Source organism: Ochotona princeps, chromosome 17 (genome assembly GCF_030435755.1).
Source record: "Ochotona princeps isolate mOchPri1 chromosome 17, mOchPri1.hap1, whole genome shotgun sequence".
In the NCBI taxonomy this organism is placed as follows: Eukaryota; Metazoa; Chordata; class Mammalia; order Lagomorpha; family Ochotonidae; genus Ochotona; species Ochotona princeps.
This window is the reverse complement of record NC_080848.1, coordinates 5,433,860-5,457,066: the sequence shown is the minus strand read 5'-3', so window position 1 is coordinate 5,457,066 and position 23,207 is coordinate 5,433,860. Positions and strand designations below refer to the sequence as shown.

At 52.5% G+C, this 23,207-nt stretch overlaps 1 protein-coding gene across 6 annotated transcripts in view; it reads right to left on the bottom strand.

Annotated features, from left to right (window-relative positions):
• Positions 1 to 23,207, bottom strand: part of SLC39A11 (solute carrier family 39 member 11) — a 378,198-nt gene that overhangs the window by 104,991 nt on the left and 250,000 nt on the right. For all 6 annotated transcript variants that reach the window (XM_058676223.1, XM_058676225.1, XM_058676226.1 and 3 more), the window contains one exon: positions 10,691 to 10,861. In XM_058676223.1, the coding sequence (XP_058532206.1) occupies positions 10,691 to 10,861 (171 nt within the window). The remainder of the gene's footprint in view (positions 1 to 10,690; positions 10,862 to 23,207) is intronic.

Sequence of the window (23,207 nt, the reverse complement as noted above, 5' to 3'; positions counted from 1 at the left end):
TCACAAAACTCTTTACTGTGAAGCGTAAGTAAATCAAGCTCATGTCAAACATCACTGGCAAGTCTGCACGGGTCACAGGGAACTCTGGACTTTCCACTGAGTTTCACAATCATGCCTTTCTAGGAGCTCCAGTGGCGCAATCGGTTAGCGCGTGGTACTTATACAATCATGCCTTTCTAAACATTTATTCTCGAGTGGGGGGGGGGCGGAGGGAGGGAGGGAGGGAGAGGGGGAGAGAGAGAGAGAGAGAAAGAGAGATCTTCTGTCTGCTGGTTCACTCCCCAAATGCCTGCAACAGCCAGGGCTGGGCCAGACCAAAGCTGAGAACTGAACTGAGGTCTCCCTTTTGTGGGGGTGGGAATCTAACTACTTAGGCCTTCTTGTGCCTCCCAGGCTGCATACTGGCAGGAAGCTGGAACTGGAAACGGAGCTGGGATTCACTCTGATGTGAAGTGTGGAATCCTGAGTGACATCTTCACTGAAGTGCCCAGTGCCCACCAAGGGATGCCTCTCATGGTGAAGGTGGCAGCAGCTCATTCATATGCAGCAGGGGCTGTCCTCTGCCCAGCCCCTCCTGCAGTAAGAAAGGGTCTGCATGGACTTCTCATCGTACCCTTGCATGTAAGTCTCTCCCAGCTAAGCAAAGCTCCAAACACAAACTCTGGCAAAGACCAGCCCCGCAGCAAGCCCCGCCCCCCATGCAAACACTCAGCCCGCACTCATGCAGGTGGCTCAGTGCTGTGTCTACACGCCACCTCTGGGGACACCTCACTGAAGGAGGTATCTGCACTGTCCAACGTGAAGTCCACTAGCACTTGTGGCTGTGGAACATCTCGTGTGACTGAATACAGTTGGAAAGCTCAACATTTCTTAAACCTTTTTATTTACTTCTATTTATTTGAAAGCCAGAGAACTGCAGGAGGCTAGTGGCCTGTGCGGTACGCGATGCAGAGACCTAAAAGGTCTTACTATCTAGCCAATTTCTGTCTGGCCACGGTAGAAAGACAACTGGAAGTGACTAGAAAACAGAGTCCCAGCAGCACACAAATTCAAATTCACTTGCTCTACTTTCTTTTTCCCCCTTGAGTTTACATAACTCATAGGAGGATGACATAATAAAGTAGATATGGAAATGAGTTCTGATTTTCACCCGAATCCCAGGGTGGCCTTATGCTGTGGCTGCTGGAAAGCTGGGAAGCTCGGCTCAGGCATCTGCGTGCCTGTGGTCCAAGGCGGGCGATGACAGGGGATCTCAAATACCCCTGCCACTTACGTTGGGGATCATGCGGGATCCCACGGCTGCGGTTTCTCCCTCAGGGCGTTTGTGCCAGTTCTCACGCTCAGATCCAAAGGTGTAATTTCAGACTCCGCTCCCAGCTTCTGCTACAGCACACACCCAGAAGGCGAAATGTTGAGCAAAATGTCATCCCATCCAGGAGCCCATGCTAATTATAATGTCAAGCTTCCCACTGACATACACATCGTCAGAGGCAGATATTACAGTGTTTCCAAACTCCTGGAGCAAATGAGGAGCATCGTCCAAAGACACCTGCTGGAGATGGGAATTAAAGTGATCCGAGACGCCCCCACTTCCGACCAGCCTAATCAGAACCAGATGATCTTGGAGGATCAAAGCAAGGCAGAGGCGGACGGAGGAGAGAGGTGAGCGGTGGGCAAAGGGGAGGTGCTGGAAGAAAATCATTGCTTTTCTGGTCCCGCTGCATCTGACCTTGACACCAGCTTACTTCTGTGAGACCACAGAAACATGGAATGTCAAGACATGTCTGTTTTGGTGCACAAAAACTTCTAAATCCATGCAGTGTTTTTCATAATATGTATTTTGCATGAACTTAAAAGTATTAATTCATAGAAGAGACAGAAAGGCAGAAGGAGAGGCTCGCCATACTGGTTCCCTTTCCCAGTACCCACAACAACCAAGCGTGGGCCAGAGTGGAGCTACAAGTCAGAATCTCAGTCCAGGTCTTCCAGAGGCCTGGCTGGCACCCAACCACCTGAGCCATCATGACTGCCTCCCATCTCTGCCTTGGAGCTGGAGGTGTACTGACACGGGGATATGACTTTTTTTTTTTTAAAGATTTATTCTTATTGGGGAGGCAAATTTATAAAGAGAAGGAAAGAGAAAGATGTTCCATCTGCTAGTCCACTTCCCAAATGGCTGTAACAGCCAGAGCTGAGCCAATCAGAAGCCAGGAGCCTCCTCTGGGTCTCCCACATGGGTGCAGGATCTCAAAGCTTTGGGCTACCCTTCTCTGCTTTTCTAGGCCACAAGCAGGGAGCTGGCTGGGAAGTGGAGCAACTGGAATGAACCATCACCCATATGGAATCCCAACACTTGTCATGGGAGGATTGGTCAGTCAAGCCATTGTGCTGGGTTTGGGGATATGACAGTCTTAACTGCTAGGCCAAAAGCCCAGCCCTCCAGAAACCTTTCTGAAGACTCTGCATATTCACAGCTTAAAAAAAAATTGCATCAAAATGAACATCTCTTGATTTATTTATTCTCTTAATCCCATTTTCCATGAACTCTTTCAAATATCCTATTGCCGGCAACCCAGTGGACGGGCCCCACCTTGTCTCTATTGCCATCATCCCACTTAGCATTCAATAGCAAGGTCAGATGCTAACTCCATTGACAGCTGGGAAAATTAAGACTTCCAGGAACTTGCTCAATGTGACTGAGCTTGTAAAGCATCTGGTGGCTGTAGGATCTGAGTGCCTGGCCTATGTGACTCTACAGCCTGGGGCTGTCCCAGCTCTCCACAGGGAGATTTGCATGGGGTCTGGAGTGACCTCACATGGTGGTGGTGCTACTCCGTGCTGGGGCAGCCTCGGAGGTGTTCATTCCGCAGTGCTCTGTCCCACCATGACAGGCCCTGGGGTTAGACCCAAGGCTCCTGCTGCACTGAGCCCGGAGCATCTGGAGTGAAAACCAGATGCTCATGAACATGGTGCTATAGGCCTTCACACTGAATACGGCAAGCTGAAAACCGCAAGAGCAGCTCGTGAGCATTTCTGTAGTCGTCTCCAGAAAAACACTGTGATTGACTCCAACACAGGGAACACACAGCATCACTACAGCCAGAGGAATGTCGGGGACAACCTGTTTGGGTCGAGTTGGCGTCAGACTCTACCTAGAACCAGCTGTGTGGGTGTGGCTTTGCTCTTCGGATCTCCATTTCCAAACGGGAAGATACATACCTAAGTAACTCCTGGCTCTGGTCTGGCCCCACCCCTGGACCTCCCCAACAAGAACAAGAGCCAGGGTCAGGTCCTGCACCTGTGTCCAGTGAAACCAGCTTCAGGCTTCAGCCTCAGTACTGGAGGACACCTACAGCCCTCCGTTCTGTCTGCAGTCTCTCTAAGCAGAAAAGCACTCCCAGCAAGGCTGTAGGTGGCTCTTTCCTATGCTTTTATGTGCATGTTGAAGGGGAAGGGCTACCCGATAGAGACTCGCCTTCTAGAAAAAAAAATTTTTATCTGATGACAAGTCATAAGTTTGTTATAGGAAAGGTCCATTATAAATCTCACCCCCCCAAAAAAATTGCAGAAAAATCAAACCCAGTCATAATCCTACCAGCCAGGAATAATGAGTTCCTGTTATCACAGCATCCAAATCTGCGTTTTTTTGTTCAGTGAGACAGAAATCACTTCAGATGACGACTTCAGCCATGCCTTTTAAAGCCATTATTAGGAGCCTTCAGCAAAGACAAGCAGAGTAATGAAAATCAACGGCCGTGCCCTTTCAAGAAGTACAAGCAGCAGCTCCCCGCCGGGGGCTGGAGATGACAGGGACCGCCAGCAGATGAACTTGGCCCTTGACTCTGAAGGAAAAGAGAAGTTTTGTGACTTAGGCAGCCTCTTCCTCTGTGGATCTTTGTCAATGTTTTTATGCACAGAGGGTGGCACAGGTCTGCTCCGGGCTCTGGAGACTGACATGGGCCAAATGTCTTCCCTTGGTCCAGCTGGCCAGCCATGCGGAACAGCGGAGGGGTGGGGAGGGGGGTCTCTCCTTTCCTAGAGTGGAAGTTAGCTAGAAGCCATGGCCTTGAGGACATATTACAGGTTGAATTCCTGGAAGGTTTACCAGGTGCTGAGATGTGGGATCCTAGAGAGAGATGGTGTGGATCGGGCTCCAGGAAGCTGCATGTGTTGGAGGCGGCCAGTGGGTTGGGAGGGCAAACAGGAGGGAAAACACATTGCAACAATTGCATGTCAGAGCAACAGCTGCACCAGATGGGCATGCAACGCGTCCTAAAGGAAGCAGTGATGAACCTTGCTGAATTAACCACGTACCACTTATGCTGCGCCTCGCAGAATCAGCCAACACTAGACTTACAAGCAGCTGGAGTGGCTATGCAACTAACCCCTTACATTTTCAAGTGGAATAGTACTGGATCGAGATGGCCTCTCGAATCCCCTTAAGTTTTAAATGTAGCTCTCTCACATCAAGAGCACCAGAACTGAGCCCACTGCTGAGCCTGTAAACTACTCACAAAAAGAGATTAGCAGGAACTCAACTGCTGGCGGATTCTGAATTCTACTCAAACACAGAAATGGGGAGCTCGTTTTCCTAAGGTGCAGGACTTCTCGGAAGGGAAGGCTCAGGACCGCGTGCAAAGCGGCGCCACGTTCCAGAGCCTGCATCTGGAGTCGCTCCCACAGAGAACCTGCTCCTTGGGCATACAGTTTTCCCGGGGGCTGGTGCCGCCGAGACCACTGCCTGGAGGCACATTCAGGCCAGCAATCAGTCATTGCCATATCTTCCCTAAAAAAAATCCTTGAAGTGCCACACCACTGGACCCAAGACTGGGGTCCTTTTCTGTCCTAGGCCTGAGGGTGGGCTTCCTGAAGATGCTGTGTAGCAGAGCCTTCACACAACTTATAAATAGAAGCTTAACCACCACGGGGCTGGTGTAGGAGGCGGGGCCTGTGGGATTGACCAGGTCATAGGAGAGGAGCACTTGTCGCTGAGAGAAGTGGCATCTTCAAGCGGTACCCCCGCTGGACAGCTCCTCTGCGTTTGTTCTACCAGACCAGCACACATGGAGAAGACAGCTGGCTGCAACCCAGCCCAGACCTCGCCAGGTCCTGATCCCAGACTTGCAACTTCCAGAACTGTGAGAAATAAATGTCCAAGGTTTCTAAAACTCAGCTTGTGGATTTGACTACAGCACCAGGGTGGACAAGGATGCTCACACACTGTTCTCTTGTTGATGGAGCGGGATGCAGGGTAGGGTCCCCAGCTCTTACTGGATTCTGCAGGAGGACCATGAACCTTCATGAAGCTTCAAAATTCACCTGTGCTTGGCTCATGCATATTCAAATGAGCCAGATGCTCTGGGTGTGCACCTGTGCCTACAGATGTGCCCTTGCATTCCAGAAGCCTCTGGGAAACAGGACACACACAAGTAACAAGCCTGCCTTCTTCCTTCCACTTTACAAAAGAAAAAAAAAATTAATTAAATGTCTTCCCCAGGACAAAGTGGAACCAGAAAAGACACACACACACACACACACACACACACACACACACACAGCTTCAAATAACTCAATTATCCACCGAGTCACTGTGAACAGTTGATCTGACAAGTTGGAATCTCAGCTGCACTTTCCATCAGCTCTGGAGGAGTGTTCTGGGAGAGCCCTTTTCAAAGACAAGCGAGCCGCATGCAGGCTCTTGACAGGGCCTTCATCAAACGACCTGGAGCCGGCACAAGTTACTGCAGGCGAGTTCACGGCGACACTGGAGACTCGAGGGCTGAGAGCCACAGTGAGGTCTTCGGGCACACAGCTCTGTGCATTCATACCCTTGGTGACTTTTATTCAGGGTCACTGGCCTCGCCTTCATGGGCCAACAAGCCACAAATGCACACCTCTAACCAAACCCCACGCCTCGACTGCAAAGCCTTTATCCACCTGTCTAATAGCAGCTCCACTTGAGCGCCTGAAGGCCACCAAATCTGCCTAAACCCACATTCCTGTTACTTCCCGGAAATCTGGCTCCAGCCACCACCTTCCCCTTCTCAATCTAGGGCAAGATCCCCCTTGTGGCTCATCAGCCCTGATGCCTCTGGCTCCTTCCGGTCTCCCTGCTTCCCATGGGGCTGTAGCATGGGATCCCTGCTCATCCAGGGTCAGCCTGGCGGGGGCCACTGTCACTTCACCTGGATCCTGCAGTGGTCTCCATGGGGGCCTCCCCACAGGGCCAATCTCAGTCTAGCACCCAGAGAAAACCCTTGAGGGATCCCGTGAGGCCATGTGTTTCTCTGCAGAGTGAAAGTGAAGCCTTCCATCCGGCCTTCATGTCCCAGGCGAAGCCACTGAGAGCTCTTTGCCCCTTGTGCTCCTCTCCCTGCCCTTCACCCGCTGCCACCACACCGGACTCTTAGATGCTCTGGGCAGTGCCAGACAAGTGCCAGCCTCAGGGCTCTGCATGGGCTGTTCCCTCTCTGTGATAGGATGAGTCTTTCCCAGAGACATACAGGATTGACCCCCAACGCAAGGGCACTTCATGGAGGACTCTACCCACTGATCTATTCAAAACTGCAATGTCACACAATGAAAGAGCAAGAAATAGATCAAGGTGGACGACACTGTGGGGCAGCATGTCAGGTCACCACCTGTGGTGCTAGCATCCCATATGAGCACCAGTTTAAATGCTGGCTGCTCCACTTTCAATTCAGCTGCTTGCTAATGTGCCTAGCCAAGCAGCTGAAGATAGCTAAGTGCTTGGGCCCCTTCCGCCCAGGTAGAGGAGACCAGGACGGAGCCTTTGGCTCATAGCTTGATCCTGGCCCAGCCATGGCTGTTGTGGATATTTGGGGAGTGAACCAGCATGTGGAAAATCAATTCATTCTCTCTCTTGCTCTCCCTCTCTCCCCCGCCCCTCATAACTCTGATTTTCAAATAAATAAAACCCTACAAAAAAGCCAGGGAGGGGCCAGGCTTGCTCTTACAATAGTCCACTCTCACAGGAACTAACCCAGTCCTGCAAGAAAGGCACTGCTCTGAGGAGGGTACCTTAGGCCTCTCCTCTTGCTCTGGTTCCCATCTTAAAGGTCCACCGACTCACAATGCCCTTACAGTGAAGCCAAGCTCCAACACATGGACATGCAGGGAGACTCTCAAATCACACTCAGACCACAGCAGCTTCTGGCCAAGTGAGCCAGGACACAGCTGTCGCAAGCGCACAGGAACTCAGGGTTGTGACAGCAGGTTCCACTGCTGAACAGCTGGGGACTCAGAGTCCACTGCTAGGAATTCTGGGTCTTCAGATGGCTTTTTGTTCTTCTGGGAAATAGCAAATCATCGCAGTAGCACTCAAACGAGGGTCCTTGAATCTGCTTCTAAGCCCAGCGGACACATCAGGAAGGGCTCCTAAATGGCGGGAAAATGGCCACTCCTGTGACAAAGGACGTCACAGGTACCTCTGCCCTCTGATCATGAGCCCTTCACTGGCTCTTCAGGAGATTGGAAACACACGCACCCAGCCCCTCTCAGCAAGATGACTCCATCTTGGCCATCTCTGTGTACTGGGGGGCCCAACCCAGAACTCACTCTCAAGACATCCTGAAGGAGAAGCCCTAAACAGCAGAACTAAAAAAGTTTATCCCTAGCCAAAATGGGAAAGAGTCAAGAAGAAAATGAGGAACAGACATTGATAAGAATGTGGGGAAAGCCAGCCCACAGATGATCACGCTGAAGCAACTCCCACAGCAAGAAGACACACACTCACACCTGGAGAAACAGCTGAGCCCACAAAGCATTTCGACACAGGCGAATCTAAGATGTACTAGAATATACGATGTATGTTAGAATGCTCATTCTTTTTTTAAAAAAAAGATTCATTTTTATTGGAAAGACAGATTTTACAGAGAGGAGGACAGAGAAGAAGATCTTATGTTTGCTGGCTCACTCCCCAAACAGCTATAATGGCCGGAGCTGCACTAACCCACAGCCAGGAGCCTCTTCCAGGTCTCCTTTGGGCCATCCTTGACTGCTTTCCCAGGCCACAGGCAGGGAGCTGGATGGGAGGTGGAGCAGCCAGGGCACGAACCATGTTCAAGGTGAGGATTTAGCCATTGATCCATTGTGCTGAGACCTAGAATGTTCTTTCTTTTCTTTTTTTTTAAGTTTCATTTCATTTGAAAGGGGGGAAAAGAGAGGAAGTGGAGAGGGAGGGAAAGGAGGGCAAGAGAAAGAAAGACATTCCACCTACTGGCTTGCTCCCCAAATGCCTTCAGCAGGCACAGCTGGGCCAGGTTAATGCCAAGAACCCTAAATTCCGTCCAAATCTCCCATGTGACAGGCAGGGACCCAAGCACTTGAATCATCACCTGCTCCACCACCCTCCTCCTTCGCCCAGCCCGGCCTTCCACAGAGCGGAAGCAGCTTAGCCAGAACTTGAACGAGGCACCCAGACACCATACCACGACTAAAGCACTGTACTGCCCCAGCCCCGGATCTGCCATGCTGCAACAGTGGCACGGGTTCTCATTGTGTAAAGGACGCCAAGCTTCATGGAGGAACATTTTCAGACCTGCTTCCATCGCAGGAATGACAAGAGCTCACTCAATGACCTTGATGGGAGCTGTGCAGGGCAAACACCAAAGCTCCGGCGAGTTCTTCCTGGCATACTCTGGCTCCTGGACCAGGGCAGAAGCCTGCCACTGTGCAGTCCATCAGGACTGATGGTACATCAGCCGGGAACTCTCGCTGCAGAGTCTAGAACTATAGGCAGATCAGTTTAAGAAAACCGAGGCTTGCACAAGTTACAGCCAGGATGGTAAGCAGGAGAAATTGCCAGTGCAGACAGCTGCCCCCCTTTCCTCCAAGCCTTCTCAAGCCCCCAGCAGTCCTGAAAGCTGTGTGTCTGTTTCACATCTTATTGAAGACTCAAAGTAAGTCAGGTGTAACATTGTCCTCACTTCATAGAAAAGAAAACCAAGGCTCGTGAAGGTGAAACAATTTCTCAAGACAAACACATTGGGGGGTGGGTGGTAAGCATTGTAACACAGTGTGTTAAGCAGCTGCCTGGGGTTCATGTATTTCATGTCAGAGATACAGTTCAAGTCCCTGCTACTCTATGCTTCCCAGCCAGCTCCCTGTTGATGCACCTGGGAGGCAGTGGATGGTACCTCAATACTTGGGCACTTGCTGAAGTATTCTTTCCCCATCTCAGATGGGGTTCCGGGCTCTTGGCACCAACCTGTTGCAGCTCTGGCTGCTGTGCACATGTGGAGCGTGAACAAGCAAATGGAAGATCTCTTCTTATTTCTTCCTCTGTGTCCGTCTTTCAAACAAACAAAATATGTTTTGGGGGGTGGGGAAGATACATTCATTGGTAAATGGTAGAGCTGCAATTACAAAACGTATCCTAAGAAGCAGCTCTCAGAGCCCGGCACCGTAGCCTAGTGGCTGAGTCCTCACTTTACATGTGTCGGGATCCCATGCGGGAGCCGGTTCTTATCCCGGCAGCTCCACTTCCCATCCAGCTCCCTGCTTGTGGCCTGGGAAAGCAGTGGAGGACGGCCCAAAGCTTTGGGACCCTGCACCCGTGTGGGAGACCCGGAAGAGGTTCCTGGTTCCTGCCTTCGGATCGGCGCACCGGCCCGTTGTGGCTCACTTGGGGAGTGAACCAACGGACAGAAGATTTTTCTCCCTGTCTCTCCTTCTCTCTGCAGATCTGCCTTTCAATAAAAATAAATAAATCTTTTTTTAAAAGATTTATTTATTTTATTACAAAGTCAGATATACAGAGAGGAGGAGAGACAGAGAGGAAGATCTTCCGTCTGATGATTCACTCCCCAAGTGGCCGCAATGGCCAGAACTGAACCAATCCGAAGCCAGGAGCCAGGCATTTCTTCCAGATCTGCCACATGGGTTCAGGGTCCCAAGGCTTTGGGCTGTCCTCGACTACTTTTCCAGGCAACAAGCAGGGAGCTGGATGGGAAGTGGAACAGCCGGGGTACGAACCGGCGCCCATATGGGATCCCGGGGCGTTCAAGGCGAGCACTTTAGCTGCTAGGCCACGCCGCCGGGCCCAATAAATCTTTTTTTTAAAAGCAGCTTCCATAAGTTTATTTTCATATTATTTTTATATTTACATATTTACTTGTTGACATTTATTATTTTTACAGGATTATTTTAACGCTTAAATGTCTCTGACTGCACTCAAAAAAGTCTGTTTATGTTATTTTCGAAACAAAACATCACCAAGCCTTTTTTATGCCAATTAAAATGACCCCTAAGACATTAAACAAATCACTTCAAAATGCCAAACCGGAAAAGCTTGATGAGGACATTTCCCAAAGATGCTCACACGAACAAGCAGGTAAGGACGGAATTCCCTACTTTCAGAAGGCATTACACAGAACAGGACACTTCCTGTGTTCACGAAAGCCCCCCTCCACAGCCATGCCATATAAGCTGGTATCGAACATAGGAAGCAAAAAACTAAGAGGCAAAGTGGCTCAAGGCAACTGGAATGGGGCGTTTCCATGTCAAAGGATCAAGCTACAATGAATAGCCCCAAAAGGAAGTCAGCCGGCTGCAACTCCCTCCCGTTAAGGACCCAGGTCATTGTCCCCCACGTGCCTTTTTCAGGCAGACAATGCAGACAAAGGAGTGGCTCCCCTCCAGGCAGGAGGCGGACGGTCCTGGGCCTCACCTGGGATGTTGTGGATGGTGATGGCCAGGATGAGCAGCGTGATTCTCCTCCAGCTGCTGCCGCCAGGCTGTGCCAGGTTCCCTCGGGAAGACACCAGGGTGGCCGGGACCTCTCCAAGGCCGGTAGCCGCCACCTTCTTCCGCTGGTATGCCTCGCCGTTTTCACTCTTGTCTGAGCAAGAAAGAGATGGGAAAGAGTGTTATAAAAACGTGGCGCAGCAAGTTAAGCCCTCAGCGGAGATGGCAGCCTCCCATCCGAGCACCAGTTTGCTAACGCAGCAGGGAAAGCAGAAGATGCCAGAGCGCTGGGAAACCTGGAGTTCCAGGCTCCTGGTTCTCACCTAGTCCTGGTCAATGAAGCCATTTGGGGAGCAAATCAGCAGGTGGATGCTATCTTGTTTTCTTTTTCTTTCTCCCCATTTCCCTCCCCCCTCTCCAGCAGTAAGAGGAAAGATTCAAGAACATGGAATGTTCTACAAAATCCTGGCCGCTGCATATCCTGTTTGTGCATTCATCCTCTCACACCTGCATTCACTCAACCGATACTCACCGAGCACACATTCAGTGCCCACGCAAAGCTAGTAAGAAAGTGTGATATCCCAGCAACTCAGGAGCGACTGGAAACCCCGATTCCAGAACTGATGGCCTCTTTGCTTCCCAACTTGGTCCCCAGTGAGCTCCATGCTAATTACTGCGTAAGGCCACAGAAGTAAGACTGGCACCTGTTTCCAGGAGCTTTCAAGGTGTTCAGTGAGGTGATGCAATCAGTGCTGAAGACACTGGGGGCTACTGTCACAGCCCCACAGGATAGCACAGCCCACGCCCCTCCTCTCTGGGTCACACAGACACACGGACACCAACCGGATGCCAGGCATGGCCACCTGGCTTCCAGGAGACATGGGGCTGGGCATGGAATGTGAAATGTCACCTGATGTCAAAACAGCCGGGCCAGAAGGCAGCAATGCTGCAGAGACAGAGACAAAGTGGACGCCCATGAGCAACCAGAGACAGGAAAAATGCAGCCAAAGGGCCAGAGGAAGCGGCAGACCACAGGTGCCACAGCACACTCCAGAGAAACCTCGAACACTCGGCCCTTGGCTGTCGGGAGCTGATGCCCCTTTAAGAAATCCCCTCCTTGATTTGTTTCTGAATCAGCTCATTCTTGGGGCCAGGTTTTTGTCCAGCCAGATTCTTGAGTGCCCCCATCAAGACACCACAATATCCTATGTTCTCCACACACCTGTTCTTTGAACCCCCACCCCGCTGCATATTTTCTTCCTTGATCCAACAAGTATCTGGGAGAGTGGAAAGGTGCCCCAGGGCAGGCCCACTCGCTCCTCCATGGTGCCGCCTCAGCTCCCTCTTGCTAACTGCTGACTGTTGGGTCCCTGGGGAGGAAGTGGCTGCAAGTGCGCGTGTACCTGTGCAATCTATGTATGTGTCCATATGTGTGTGTGTGTTTCATCACTGTGTGACATAGTCTTAGAGAGAGAGAGAGTGAGAGAGAGAGTGAGAGAGAGAGAGAGAGAGAATCTTCCATCCTTCAGTTTACTCCCCAAAAGGCCTCAATGGCCAGAGCTGGGCCAGGTTGAATCTAGGTGCTAGAAACTCCATCTGGATCTCCCACATGGGTAGTGGGGCCCTCAGCTGCTACTTTTCCAGGTGCATCAGCAGAAAGCTGAGACTCAAACCCAAACCCATAGAGGATGCCAGTGTGGCAGTGGGTGTCTTACAGTGCTGGACAAGCTTTGCGATTCTGCACACACGTGGGACATGAGTGAGCATGCTCAGTAGACTGTCACTGTCTACATGATCTCAACTGCATGCCTGGGCCAGATATGAAACTGGACGGACGGCTGCTGAAGGCCCAAGGAAGGCAGTTTCCGGCCCTGTCCGTGAGCTACCCTGGCTGGGGCAGAGGTGTGAAACTTCTTCTGGTTCTGTCAGTGGGATCTTCATTTCCTCATACACCTGTGAACACACGCACCCGGCCTACATATCCTCCAGTGAGAGTTGGTAAGTTCTCCCTGAAATGTCTTCTTTTACAGATTGCAGAAGGCTTTTTCTTTTATTAAGATTTATTCCTTCATTTGAATGAGTTACACAGAGAGGGAGAGAGAGAGCAAAACCTTCTATCTGCCAGTTAATTCCCTAGATGGCTGCAACAGCCAGGGCTGGGCCAGGCTGAACCCGGCAGCCTCTTCCAGGTCTCCCACGTGACTGAAGGGGCACAAACACTCAAACCATCCTCTGTTGCTTTCTCCAGGTCATTACTGGATGGAAAGCGGGACAGCCAAGACACTAATTAGCCCTCACATGGAATGCCAGCATTGCAGGTGGCAGCTTTGCCTGCTATGTCACAGTGCCTATAGCACAGACGTGCTTTCCAGGATAGGACAGAGAGGGAAGAAATTCCTTCAAGCCCAAGGAGCAGGAACGCATGCTCTGTAACAAGCAAGCACTGAAGGTTGCAATTATCTTTGCCAAGGGCACAAGACGGTCTAGCCTGAATCTGCCACAGATGCAGGGAGTGACAGAGGTGGTGGGAAACCCTACCCCATCTTGCATTTAGTTTCAGCAGGGAGAGGCGTGAAGAGGTGTCAGTAGCAGGAAAGGTGCCTGCCTGGCCCGGCATCCAGCGTAGGTGTGGGAGCATGTGGGTGCCTGGCGTACTTGTGGAAGTTAAACAAGCCATTTGGTAACAGCCATTATGAGCCTGCCCCTGAACAAGAAGATCAGCCCAAGCACACACGGCAGAGGGGATGACATGCCCTGAGCCACGCGTCTGATGGCCCCTCCTGGCAGGTGGCCATGCCCCCACTCCACTGGGCATAGTACTGCCCAGCATACTGTAGGCTGCAGAAGACGCACCACGGTGCCAAGCTCCCCCGCCCCAATGCCACCACCACCAGCCAACCTGTGACACTGTCCAAGATGGGAGAGCCCGGGGCACTTGGAGAGGAGGTTGTGGCAAAGGCAGGGGAGGGGAAGAAGCATTTGTAGATGCTCAGAAACAGCTGAGTGGCTGGTGTCTGGATCCAGTCCACACTGGGACATCCAGCTGCCTGCAGCTGCGCACCCTGGGAGGCAGCAGGTGAGGGCTGAAGGCCTTGAGAGACACTGAGCTCTGGGCTCCTGGCTTTGGCCTGGTCCAGTCCAAGCTGCTGAAAGCACTTGTGGGGAGTGAATCAGCCGACACACGAGCTTCCTCTCACTCTGCTTTAAAAAGAAAAGTGGACTGGCTAATTTTTTAAGACATCTGTGGCACTGCCCGACAGGTGATCCTGGGAACTTGACCTCAGTGCATCCTTAGCCTTTACAAAAGAAACGAGGTTACCGCTGCCCTTCAATACATGAGGACATGGAGGGACAGAGAGGCAGGGATTCACCACAGCTTGCACAGCCATGCCGGACACCGGGACCAACCCGGATCCTCGGAAGAGGTCTCGTGCTCAATCAGGGACCTGTGGTTGCCTGAGGAGGGGGTGAGTGGGGACCTGGATGGCCAATCTGCTCACCTGAAAAGGTGGGGACACTGGGCAAAAGGTTAGGAATTAGCGTGTGAGAGGGAAGGAAAAGAAAGTACTCATGGAAGGGAGCCAGCGTCCTCCTGCGGCCCTGGAGGCGCCCTGCGCCACAGCACTGCCCATGCGCAAGAACTCACCCGCTAGCCTGCACTCTGGCACTGCCCATGTGCAAGAACTTACCCGCTAGCCTGCACTCTGGCACTGCCTACCCCAAGAACTCACCTGCTAGCCTGCACTCTGGCACTGCCCATGCGCAAGAACTCACCCGCTAGCCTGCACTCTGGCACTGCTCACCCCAAGAACTCACCTGCTAGCCTGCACTCTGGCACTGCCCATGCGCAAGAACTCACCCACTAGCCTGCACTCTGGCACTGCCCACCCCAAGAACTCACCCGCTAGCCTGCGCTACAGCACTGCCCACTGCCAAGAACTAGGGGTAGGTGGTCCCGGCCTCCTCAGGAAAGACGCAGGGGAATTCTCTTGGCCTTTGTGCCACACAACTCTGGGGCGAATTCCACCTACGTTGATCTCAGCAGACCCTCTGTGCTGGAGAAGAGGATGGGGAAAGAGGAGAGTGGGGAAGGCCTTGCACACATTGTCTTGGAAGCCGCAGTCTCAATGCAGAGTGCACTCCTGAGCTGGCCACCTGGCCGGTCACCTGTCCTGCCTCCTGCTCCGAGTTGAGCTGCCGCCTGGCCGATCAGGCATATTCTTTCCACTGAACTATGGAACTTTGCCTATTACCCAGTCTGAAATAGTAGGATGCCCTACCCCATTTAAGCGTGCTTCCTTGTTCAGCACTCCTCTCTGTGTCGTGCCTGAATTTTAGCTTGCATCAAGACAAGAACCTCCCCGGAGAGGGGCCGCTGGGCGCTCCCTGATGCGGCGTGAAGGAGCAAGTCAGGCATTGAGAATCAGTGTCTGCAGACACATCTGAGACGACCGTTTCTTCTTGTTGTTCAGATTTTAATTTTTATTTGAAAAGGAAAGAGAAGAGAGACAATCTTCTATCCACTGATTCTCCCAAAATGCAGAAATCAAAGCCAGGCGCTTCTTCCAGGCCTCCCAGGTGGGTGCAGGGCCCCAAGCACTTGGGTCATCCTTTGCTTCTTTCCCAGGCCATAAACAAGGAGCTAGATCTGAGGCAGAGTGGCTAGAACCAAAAACTGGTGCCCCTGTGGGATGCCAGCGCTGCAGGTGGGGACTTAGCGTACTATGCCACAGCAGCAGCTGAAGAAGGGAGAAGCAGCTGCTTAGGGTAAAGCAGCTCTTGGTAGGAAACACTTAGCAAAGTCATGCCTGGAACCAAGGTGTTCAGGACGGAGCGGGAGAGAAATGGGACCACGATGGTGGAGGAGAAGGAAGAACAAGAGAGGGGAGGGGAGGGGAAAGGGGAGGGGAGGGGTGGGGAGGGGAGGGGAAAGGGGAGGGGTGGGGAAGGGAGGGGAGGGGAGGGGAGGGGAGGGGAGGGAGGAACACAGGACACTGGGGGTCCCTGTGACACTGCGTGTGACAGGCCAAGTTGCTGCAGGCCTAGTGACAGAATCGCGGCCCCTGCAGCACCACCATGAGTTTCACCATGCTAAGGAACAGTTGCCAGTCACGGCACAGTGTCACCAGCACCCCTGAAGTGTTACTGGAAATGACCAGCTTGGGTCAGCACATGCAGGCCCAAATCCTCAAACCTCTGGCAAAAACACTTGCTTTCTAAACCTTATTACAAAGCATCCGATGAAAAGTAGCCATGGCTCCACCACACAGGGCAGGTGCGTGGACAGGATCCATCGGGAGGGGACGGGAAGATGACCATGTGACACGGCTCCCAGAAGGTCAGCAGGATCGGGGGTGGGGAAGGACTCAATGAGGAACCTGAGTGGCTACAACACTTGCTACCCATCTGCTGCCGGTTCTTCAACTGTCCCTGGGAAACGAATCATCTCCCTTATATAATCGGTGCTGAGTCGGCCTGTGAAATAATTACCAAGAATTGGGGAGCGTCCACTGGGCACCTGAGAAACCGAGGTTCCCAGGCAGGGTGGGGTAGGGGTGACTTCTGAAGAGTCCTCTGCAAACTCAAAACAGAGCCCCCCCCAGCCCCCACTGTTCCCGTGGTTCCGACAAGGAGACACCGGCTGGGAGGGTAGTGGTGATTGTCACCACGTCACCACCACAATGGTCTCCAAGCCTACCCACTGCTCTCACACCGTAAAAACACACCCCGCCAAGGAGCATTTCCCAGAGTGGAGAACCACAGAGGACAGAAGGCGCTCGGCAGGATGCCTGGCCCACAGAAAAACGGAAAGATGAAATCGGCTTTGGTGCAAAACTTCTTTCAAATCCATGGCTCATTTTTTGTTTTTTATTCACCCTCCCCCAATATGACTTCTCTGTGAATGTGTTACAAAACCCCTTCACATGCATGGGTTTCCAGAAATATTCTGCACCAAAGTGAACTTAGATTTTAATTCAATGTTCCACAGACTTCTTTTTAGGTACTCTCACACAATTTAATGTACAGTTTCATATTTCTTAAGCCAACATGATCTGCAACAGCTGGAGGTAGGAGCCAGAGACAAAACTCAAACCCAGATACCTGCAATGCAAGCTGGGGAATATTGCTTAGTTCTGGGCCTTTTGTTTGTTTGTAAAACCATTTCTTTTTTCATCTCAATTAGGCCATTTTTTCTCCAGGAGAGAGAAGGTGCAGTTCTCTCCTCTTGCCACACAGAGGCGCACTCTTTCTGCTCCCTCCCACCTGTGATGGACACCCAACTTGGAAAACGACCCTTCTCTTCCACTTTGCCCACAGGTTCTTTGTTTCATGGCTTCCTGTACCAAATAACCCATGGAAACAGGCAAAGGAGCTGAAACGCTCGCAGGGAACAGAGCTTAGCACAGAGGGAAAGCTTTTACTGCAGACAGGTAGAGCGTTTGTGCAAAGACCCTTACAACTTTTATGTGTTTGGTTGTAACTCACTGCTAACTGGCGAGTGGTTTCCTCAGATCAAAAGACCTTGGGGGCCTATTAGGTGTGTGCAATTTACCAAGGCAGAGGCACACAAAGAGTGGTGGCCCTTCCCAGATGGTACCCCCCTGCCACCACTCCCTTCAAACTAGGGGTTAGCCTGGACTTGTTCCAAAAGGGGTCACTTCTGCTGAACTCAGGGGGAGAAACAGCAGAAGCTGGTTCCTGGTTTGGGAACTTCCGGAGTCCAAAGTCTTCAGCAGTTGAAAGGGTCTTCAATGTCTTTCCTTTGAAAACCATCTTTGGCCGCATGGAGACTTGCTATAGATACTTGCAGTCAATCATTTGGCAAGAGAGACGCTGGAGAAGATGCTGTTGGTGCCGAGTTCCCTCAGCTCCCGAGGCTCCAGCCAGCAGTCTCACGTCCCCCAGAGCCCTCTGCGGTGCCAGCACATGGTCACAAGCGTCCTGCCTGGCATCAAACCGCCAGCAGAACACTCAGCAGCGTAATAAGTGCCATGGGCCTCAAGGGTTGAGGTGGGCGGGCCAGCTGATCTGTCTGCCCCTCAGCCCCGTGAGCACGCACCCAGCTTCCTGCTAAGAACCTCTTCTCTGTATCCACCTGGGAAAACCCGAAGAAGCATGCAGACACACGCCACCTAACACATCAGAAGAGGAGCTGGTGCGTTTCCTTCTGCGCTTTCTGACCGGCGGTCACCCGGTTGAGAGGCACCAGGTTCTGCGATGGGCAGCGGCTTTTCCTTCCCACTAAACCCAAGATAGAAATCTCACCCCCACTGGATGAAGTACCCTTTGGAACACGCCGAGCAGGTGCGGTATCACTTCTGTCCTCATATCCCTGCACACTCGAGCGGTTTCCAAATGTCATTTTCTTACAGCACGGCAAAAGCTTACATAAATCCAAAGTTCCCAGAAGTTCGCTTCCGACAGGGCTGTGCTGACCCACACACCTGGCAGCCGGGTCCTCTGATTCCCTCGTCAACCCTGAGGCTGTCTCATATCTCAAAATGAATGTATTCATTTGTGGGGGAAATGACATTTCTGTCCGGCTCCAGCTCTCTGTCCTCAAGCGAGGTTGCACCTCCTCGGGGTTCAGGCAGGTTTCTCTCCTCGGCCCGAGGAGGCCTCTTCAGCAGTGACAATGTGATTAGCTAAGTCCTCGCCAGCAGGGGTAATCTACCCGTGATTCACTTAGGACTGTCAATGACTAACAAGACCTGGAAGGGGGGGCAGCAGGTGTGACAGACACACTCGTCCACCTGGCCAAGCTGGAGGCGGGTGGTTCCTTGCCTGAGATTCCCCGAGATCTCTGAATGCCTTTTGGGAAAGCGCAGTCCACAGCTCCTTTTCTCAGGTCAGCTCCTCTCCGCATTGGCACTTGATCCTGTTCCGTCCCACAGCGCGGAGGAGCGCGGAGGAGGGCGGAAGAGGGCGGAGGAGGGCGGAGGAGGGCATGTCTCTCTCTCTCTCTCCCCACCCCCCCCATCCCTTCCCAGCCTTAGGGCTCTTAGAAGCAACATGGCAATTTTGTAAAATGGTGAACCTTGCTGGAGATGTCAGCTGTAGCCAATAAAAGGGCAGCGTGGGAGTGGGTCTTCAGCCCCAGGGTGCAGACACCTGAGGCCCACATCACAGTGCCCAGCTGCCCAGCTCCACCTCCCCATTCTGCTTCCTGCTAATGCAGACCCAGGGAGGCCAGTGATGGCTCCAAGTCAGTGAGCTCCTGCCAGTCATGGAAGAAACCAAACTGCATTCCCAGCTGAGGCCTGGGCCTCGTGGGGCGTTTGAGGAATGAACCATAAGATGACTGCTTGCTCCCTCTGCCTCTCAAATGAATGAATACAAATAAACTAAAAATGTGTATCTGGCTGCCCGGCTAGGTATAAATCTCAAATAACACAAAATGCTGTTCAGAAGCATATCCCACATGTTGCATAGATATATTCATTGTTATCTAAAATGCAAATTTGACTCGGTAGCCTGGCCCTGGGAGCTGGGGGAAGATCGGGCTGCTTGGGCCACTCGGGCTGCGCCCAGTTCTGACGCCAGGCACGCCCTCATCTCTGGGAAGAACCATGCAGCAGGCTACACCGCCTGGGCTTGTGTGACGCCGGCCGGGGAGCGATCCCACCCGAGACTGGGCTGACAGCGCTTATCACGTTCAGCTACTCACATCTGGGGCTGAGAAACACTCGGCCTTCGAGACTCACGGCCATAACCATATGGGCCCCCTCTTCAGCTGTAATAGCTACTCCCACTTAGCGCCCTAACAATCGCAAGTCACCTGATTCACAGAGGTCCACCGCTGCTGCGTGCAGGGGCCGAGTGGATGGTCATCACAGTCGGGGCGTGTTTTTCCAGGCACCTGTTAGTCATCCCAGCCCTACCTTGGATGCTTATGAATAAGCGATTGCTTAGCGACAACACAGATGCAAATAGATCTGTGTAATTGGTGCAAATTAAGTGCACATGACAAGAGGAGCTGGCTTCAATATTAGCCAAAGATTTCTCATCCATTAGGCAAACCGCCCACTGAAATGTCCCCCGGTCCAAATCCAGAAGTCAGGCTATTTCTGCTCTTACAAAAGGAAAAGTCTGCTTTCCAGGCTAGCTCACTGACTTTAAAGGGGCAGACAGCTGCTCTGCGGGCATAGTGTACTCCTGATGAATTCATGGTGGGCGCCATGTTCTGTGCTTCCTTGTATACCCTGAATCCTCTTGGTCAGTGAAGGGCCCCTGGGGGACACACTGCCACAGCACTGGGGACAGGGCTCCTGGCAGAGGCAAACTGCCCTCTTGTGTTTCTAGTTTTTGCCAAGGGCCCCCCAACCTCCTTCTGCAGGACCAGAGCTTCTGGTTTCACTCACCACTGTAAACGACCGGGCTGAGGAGGAGCTAAACAAGAGAACGCCACCCACCTCGGGTGGTAGCCTGTGCCCAGATGCCCACGTCTTTTCACAGAGGGACAGAGAGAGAAAGAAGGGGGGAGGAGGAAAGAGAGCAGGAAGCAGAGGGAGGAGAGAGGTGCAGACCTTCCATGTGCTGGCTCACCCCCCTAAGGCCACAGTAGCCAGGGCTAGACCCAGCCGGAGTCAGCTGCCACAGCCTCCCTCAGTGTCTTGCACCTGGATGGCAGGGGCCTCATTCCTCGGGCCATCGTCACTGCCTCCCGGGGCCTATGCAGGAAGCTGGATAGGAAGAAGTGCAGAGCAGCTAGGACTTGAGACAGGTGCACCGATGTGGGCCGTGGCTTAACCCGCTGCACCACAGGGTGCTGCAGACATGAACTAAGCTGTCCTGTGGCTCATGAGGAAACACGCTGTGCCAGCCTGCATGCCAGCCTGCATACCAGAGTGTGGCAATGACATGGTGGCAGCTCGGTCCTGGCTGCTGCCCTGCCGGCCCCGCCCCCACCACGCTCACAGCTACAACAGAATCTCTGCAAGAAAGGTTCGGAAACCTGCCGTGCAAGCCACAGGCCACCTCCATGCACCCCAAGGTCCTTCCTTTGCCCCTAATAGACTTGAGGCCAGCTAGCACAGCCCGGTAAGGGGCCCGAGGCAGTGGGCAGGGCCACACTTGGCCCTCAGAGCTGAGCACCCGAGGCCACACATGATGCTTTTCCGAACACACAGTGGGACAGGCAAGGGGTTTCAGAAAAGGGGGAAAGGCAGGGTAGGAATCATTCCCTCTTGCACCCTGTTTTGTTACAGGGGGTATGGGTGACCACAAGGAGCTGATAAGACAGCTGCGAGCACTAACAGAAACAGTGGAAGAAAAATTACTTCCCCTACACCAAGACATGTTTTGTTTTCTTCATTCTTTCTCTTTGTATCTCTTACTCCTGCTCTCATTCTGGGAGTTGGGCACTCAGGGATCCAAACACAACAATGCCAGTGGAGGGCCCGGCGGCGTGGCCTAGCGGCTAAAAGTCCTCACCTTCAACGCCCCGGGATCCCATATGGGTGCCGGTTCTAATCCCAGCAGCTCCACTTCCCATCCAGCTCCCTGCTTGTGGCCTGGGAAAGCAGTCGAGGACGGCCCAATGCATTGGTACCCTGCACCCGCGTGAGAGACCCGGAAGAGGTTCCTGGTTCCCGGCATCAGTTCGGCACAGCACCGGCCGTTGCAGCTCACTTGGGGAGTGAAACATCGGATGGAAGATCTTCCTCTCTGTCTCTCCTCCTCTCTGTATATCCGGCTTTCCAATAATAATAAAATCTTTAAAAAAAAAAAAAAACAATGCCAGTGGAAACTGTCAGTGGCCACCATCAGGAGAGTGTACCCATTGCAAGGATGTGTAAATAGAATTCCATCCTGTAAACTACAATCATAATAAGACTCTTTGGCTGTGGGGCCACTGTATGAGGGGAAAAGTTTAGTACAAAAAGGGCTTAATTAACACTAAAATTCCAGCCATTTCTTAGTGAATGGGGTTCTTTACTCGGTTTGTGGAGGGGTGGGGAAGTTGGAAAAAAACTGATACCAGACACGGGAGACTTGCTGGAGGTGACAATAAAAAGAGGTTTCTCTTCTTGTCTTTGTTAACAGGAGGCTGAGAGCTGAGATGTTATCTGGCATGTGAGACAGAAAGGAGGGTTTATCCGACACGCATTCACCAGAAGGGAGCAGGATGCCATGGGGTCCCCACTGCACAAGCCATCCAGGACCCAGACAGGATCTCTGCGTCCACGGCTTAGAATGAAACCCCCAGCTTAGCTGCTCTCCCTGCTGGAACTGCTGGGCCACCTGCCACGAGGACCAGCGTGACCTGGAAGAGTGAGAGAGACCAAGGCAAGGAGCCGTCCACCTGCAAGGCAGGCTCTGCCTTCCACCAAGGCTCACGAGCTGGAGAGCAGGGATATGGAAACACGGCCAGGCCTGCACAGAGCTAAGATACTGGGGGCAGCGAAGGAGCAGGTCAGCAGCCCCGCGAGGGGAGTTTTATATCCTCAGACAACCACGACTTCAGCAAATCAGTCGGCATTAAATTTACAGCAGCTCTTTCTCTACCTTTGGAATGATTCAATTCAGCAAACGCACTGGTGGTGTGGACTTCTTGGGTCACCTTGACCTTTGCTTTCCCGTGCAGCTCTGGGAGAGGCTGTAACCTCTGCCGGTTTTAGCTGCTTCTGACAGTCAGCTAGCCAGACTGACGGAGCTTCAGGGCACCTTCGGGCCTCAACGCTCCCCCGGGGCAGCCACGGCCTCAGACTCAGCCCACCTAAGTGCTCACTCATGCCCTGTGGGTGGGTGAGTTGGAGGACAGAGCAGCTAACTTCCGGGCCAGTTTAAAGCCAAGTCAGAGCTTCCGGGACAGCACAGCCCAGTGGCTCACAGTAAGAAAGTCCGTTAGTGAGGAACAAATGCCTTTGCCCAGAGGAGCAGGAGTTACTGATTTTGGAAGAGTTATAAGAAGAGGGAGAGAAAGAGAGCTCTTCCATCTAGTGGTTGACCCCTCAGAGGCCACAACGGCCAGAGCTGGACCAGGCAGAAGTCAGGAGCCAGGAGCTTCTTCTAGGTCTCCCACAAGGGTGCAGGTGCCCAAACACTTGGACCAACTTCAATAGCTTTTCTCAAACCATTGTTAGCAGGGGGTTGGATCACAAGTGGAGGAGTCAGGACACGAACCGGTGCTCCTACGGGATGCTGGCGTTGCCGGGTGCAACATTCCCCACTACACCACAGCACTGGTTCCCAAGGTAACAAATAAAACAAAGCTAAACTGGAACGGGGCCAGCACAGTGGCACAGCAAACTAAACCTCCGCTTGCCATGCCAGCACCCGATTTCAGAGAACCAGTTAGAGGGCTAGCTACTCTGCTAATGAGCTTGGCAGACAACCAAGGGTGGGCTAAGCACTGGGAGTCCTGCCACCGACGTGGGAGATCGGATGGAGTTCCTGACCCTGGGCTTCAGGCTGACCAGCCCCAGTCACTGTGGACATTTGGGAGGAAAGAAACAGACGGAAGATCTCTTTCTGTGTCTCATTCTGCCTTTGAAATA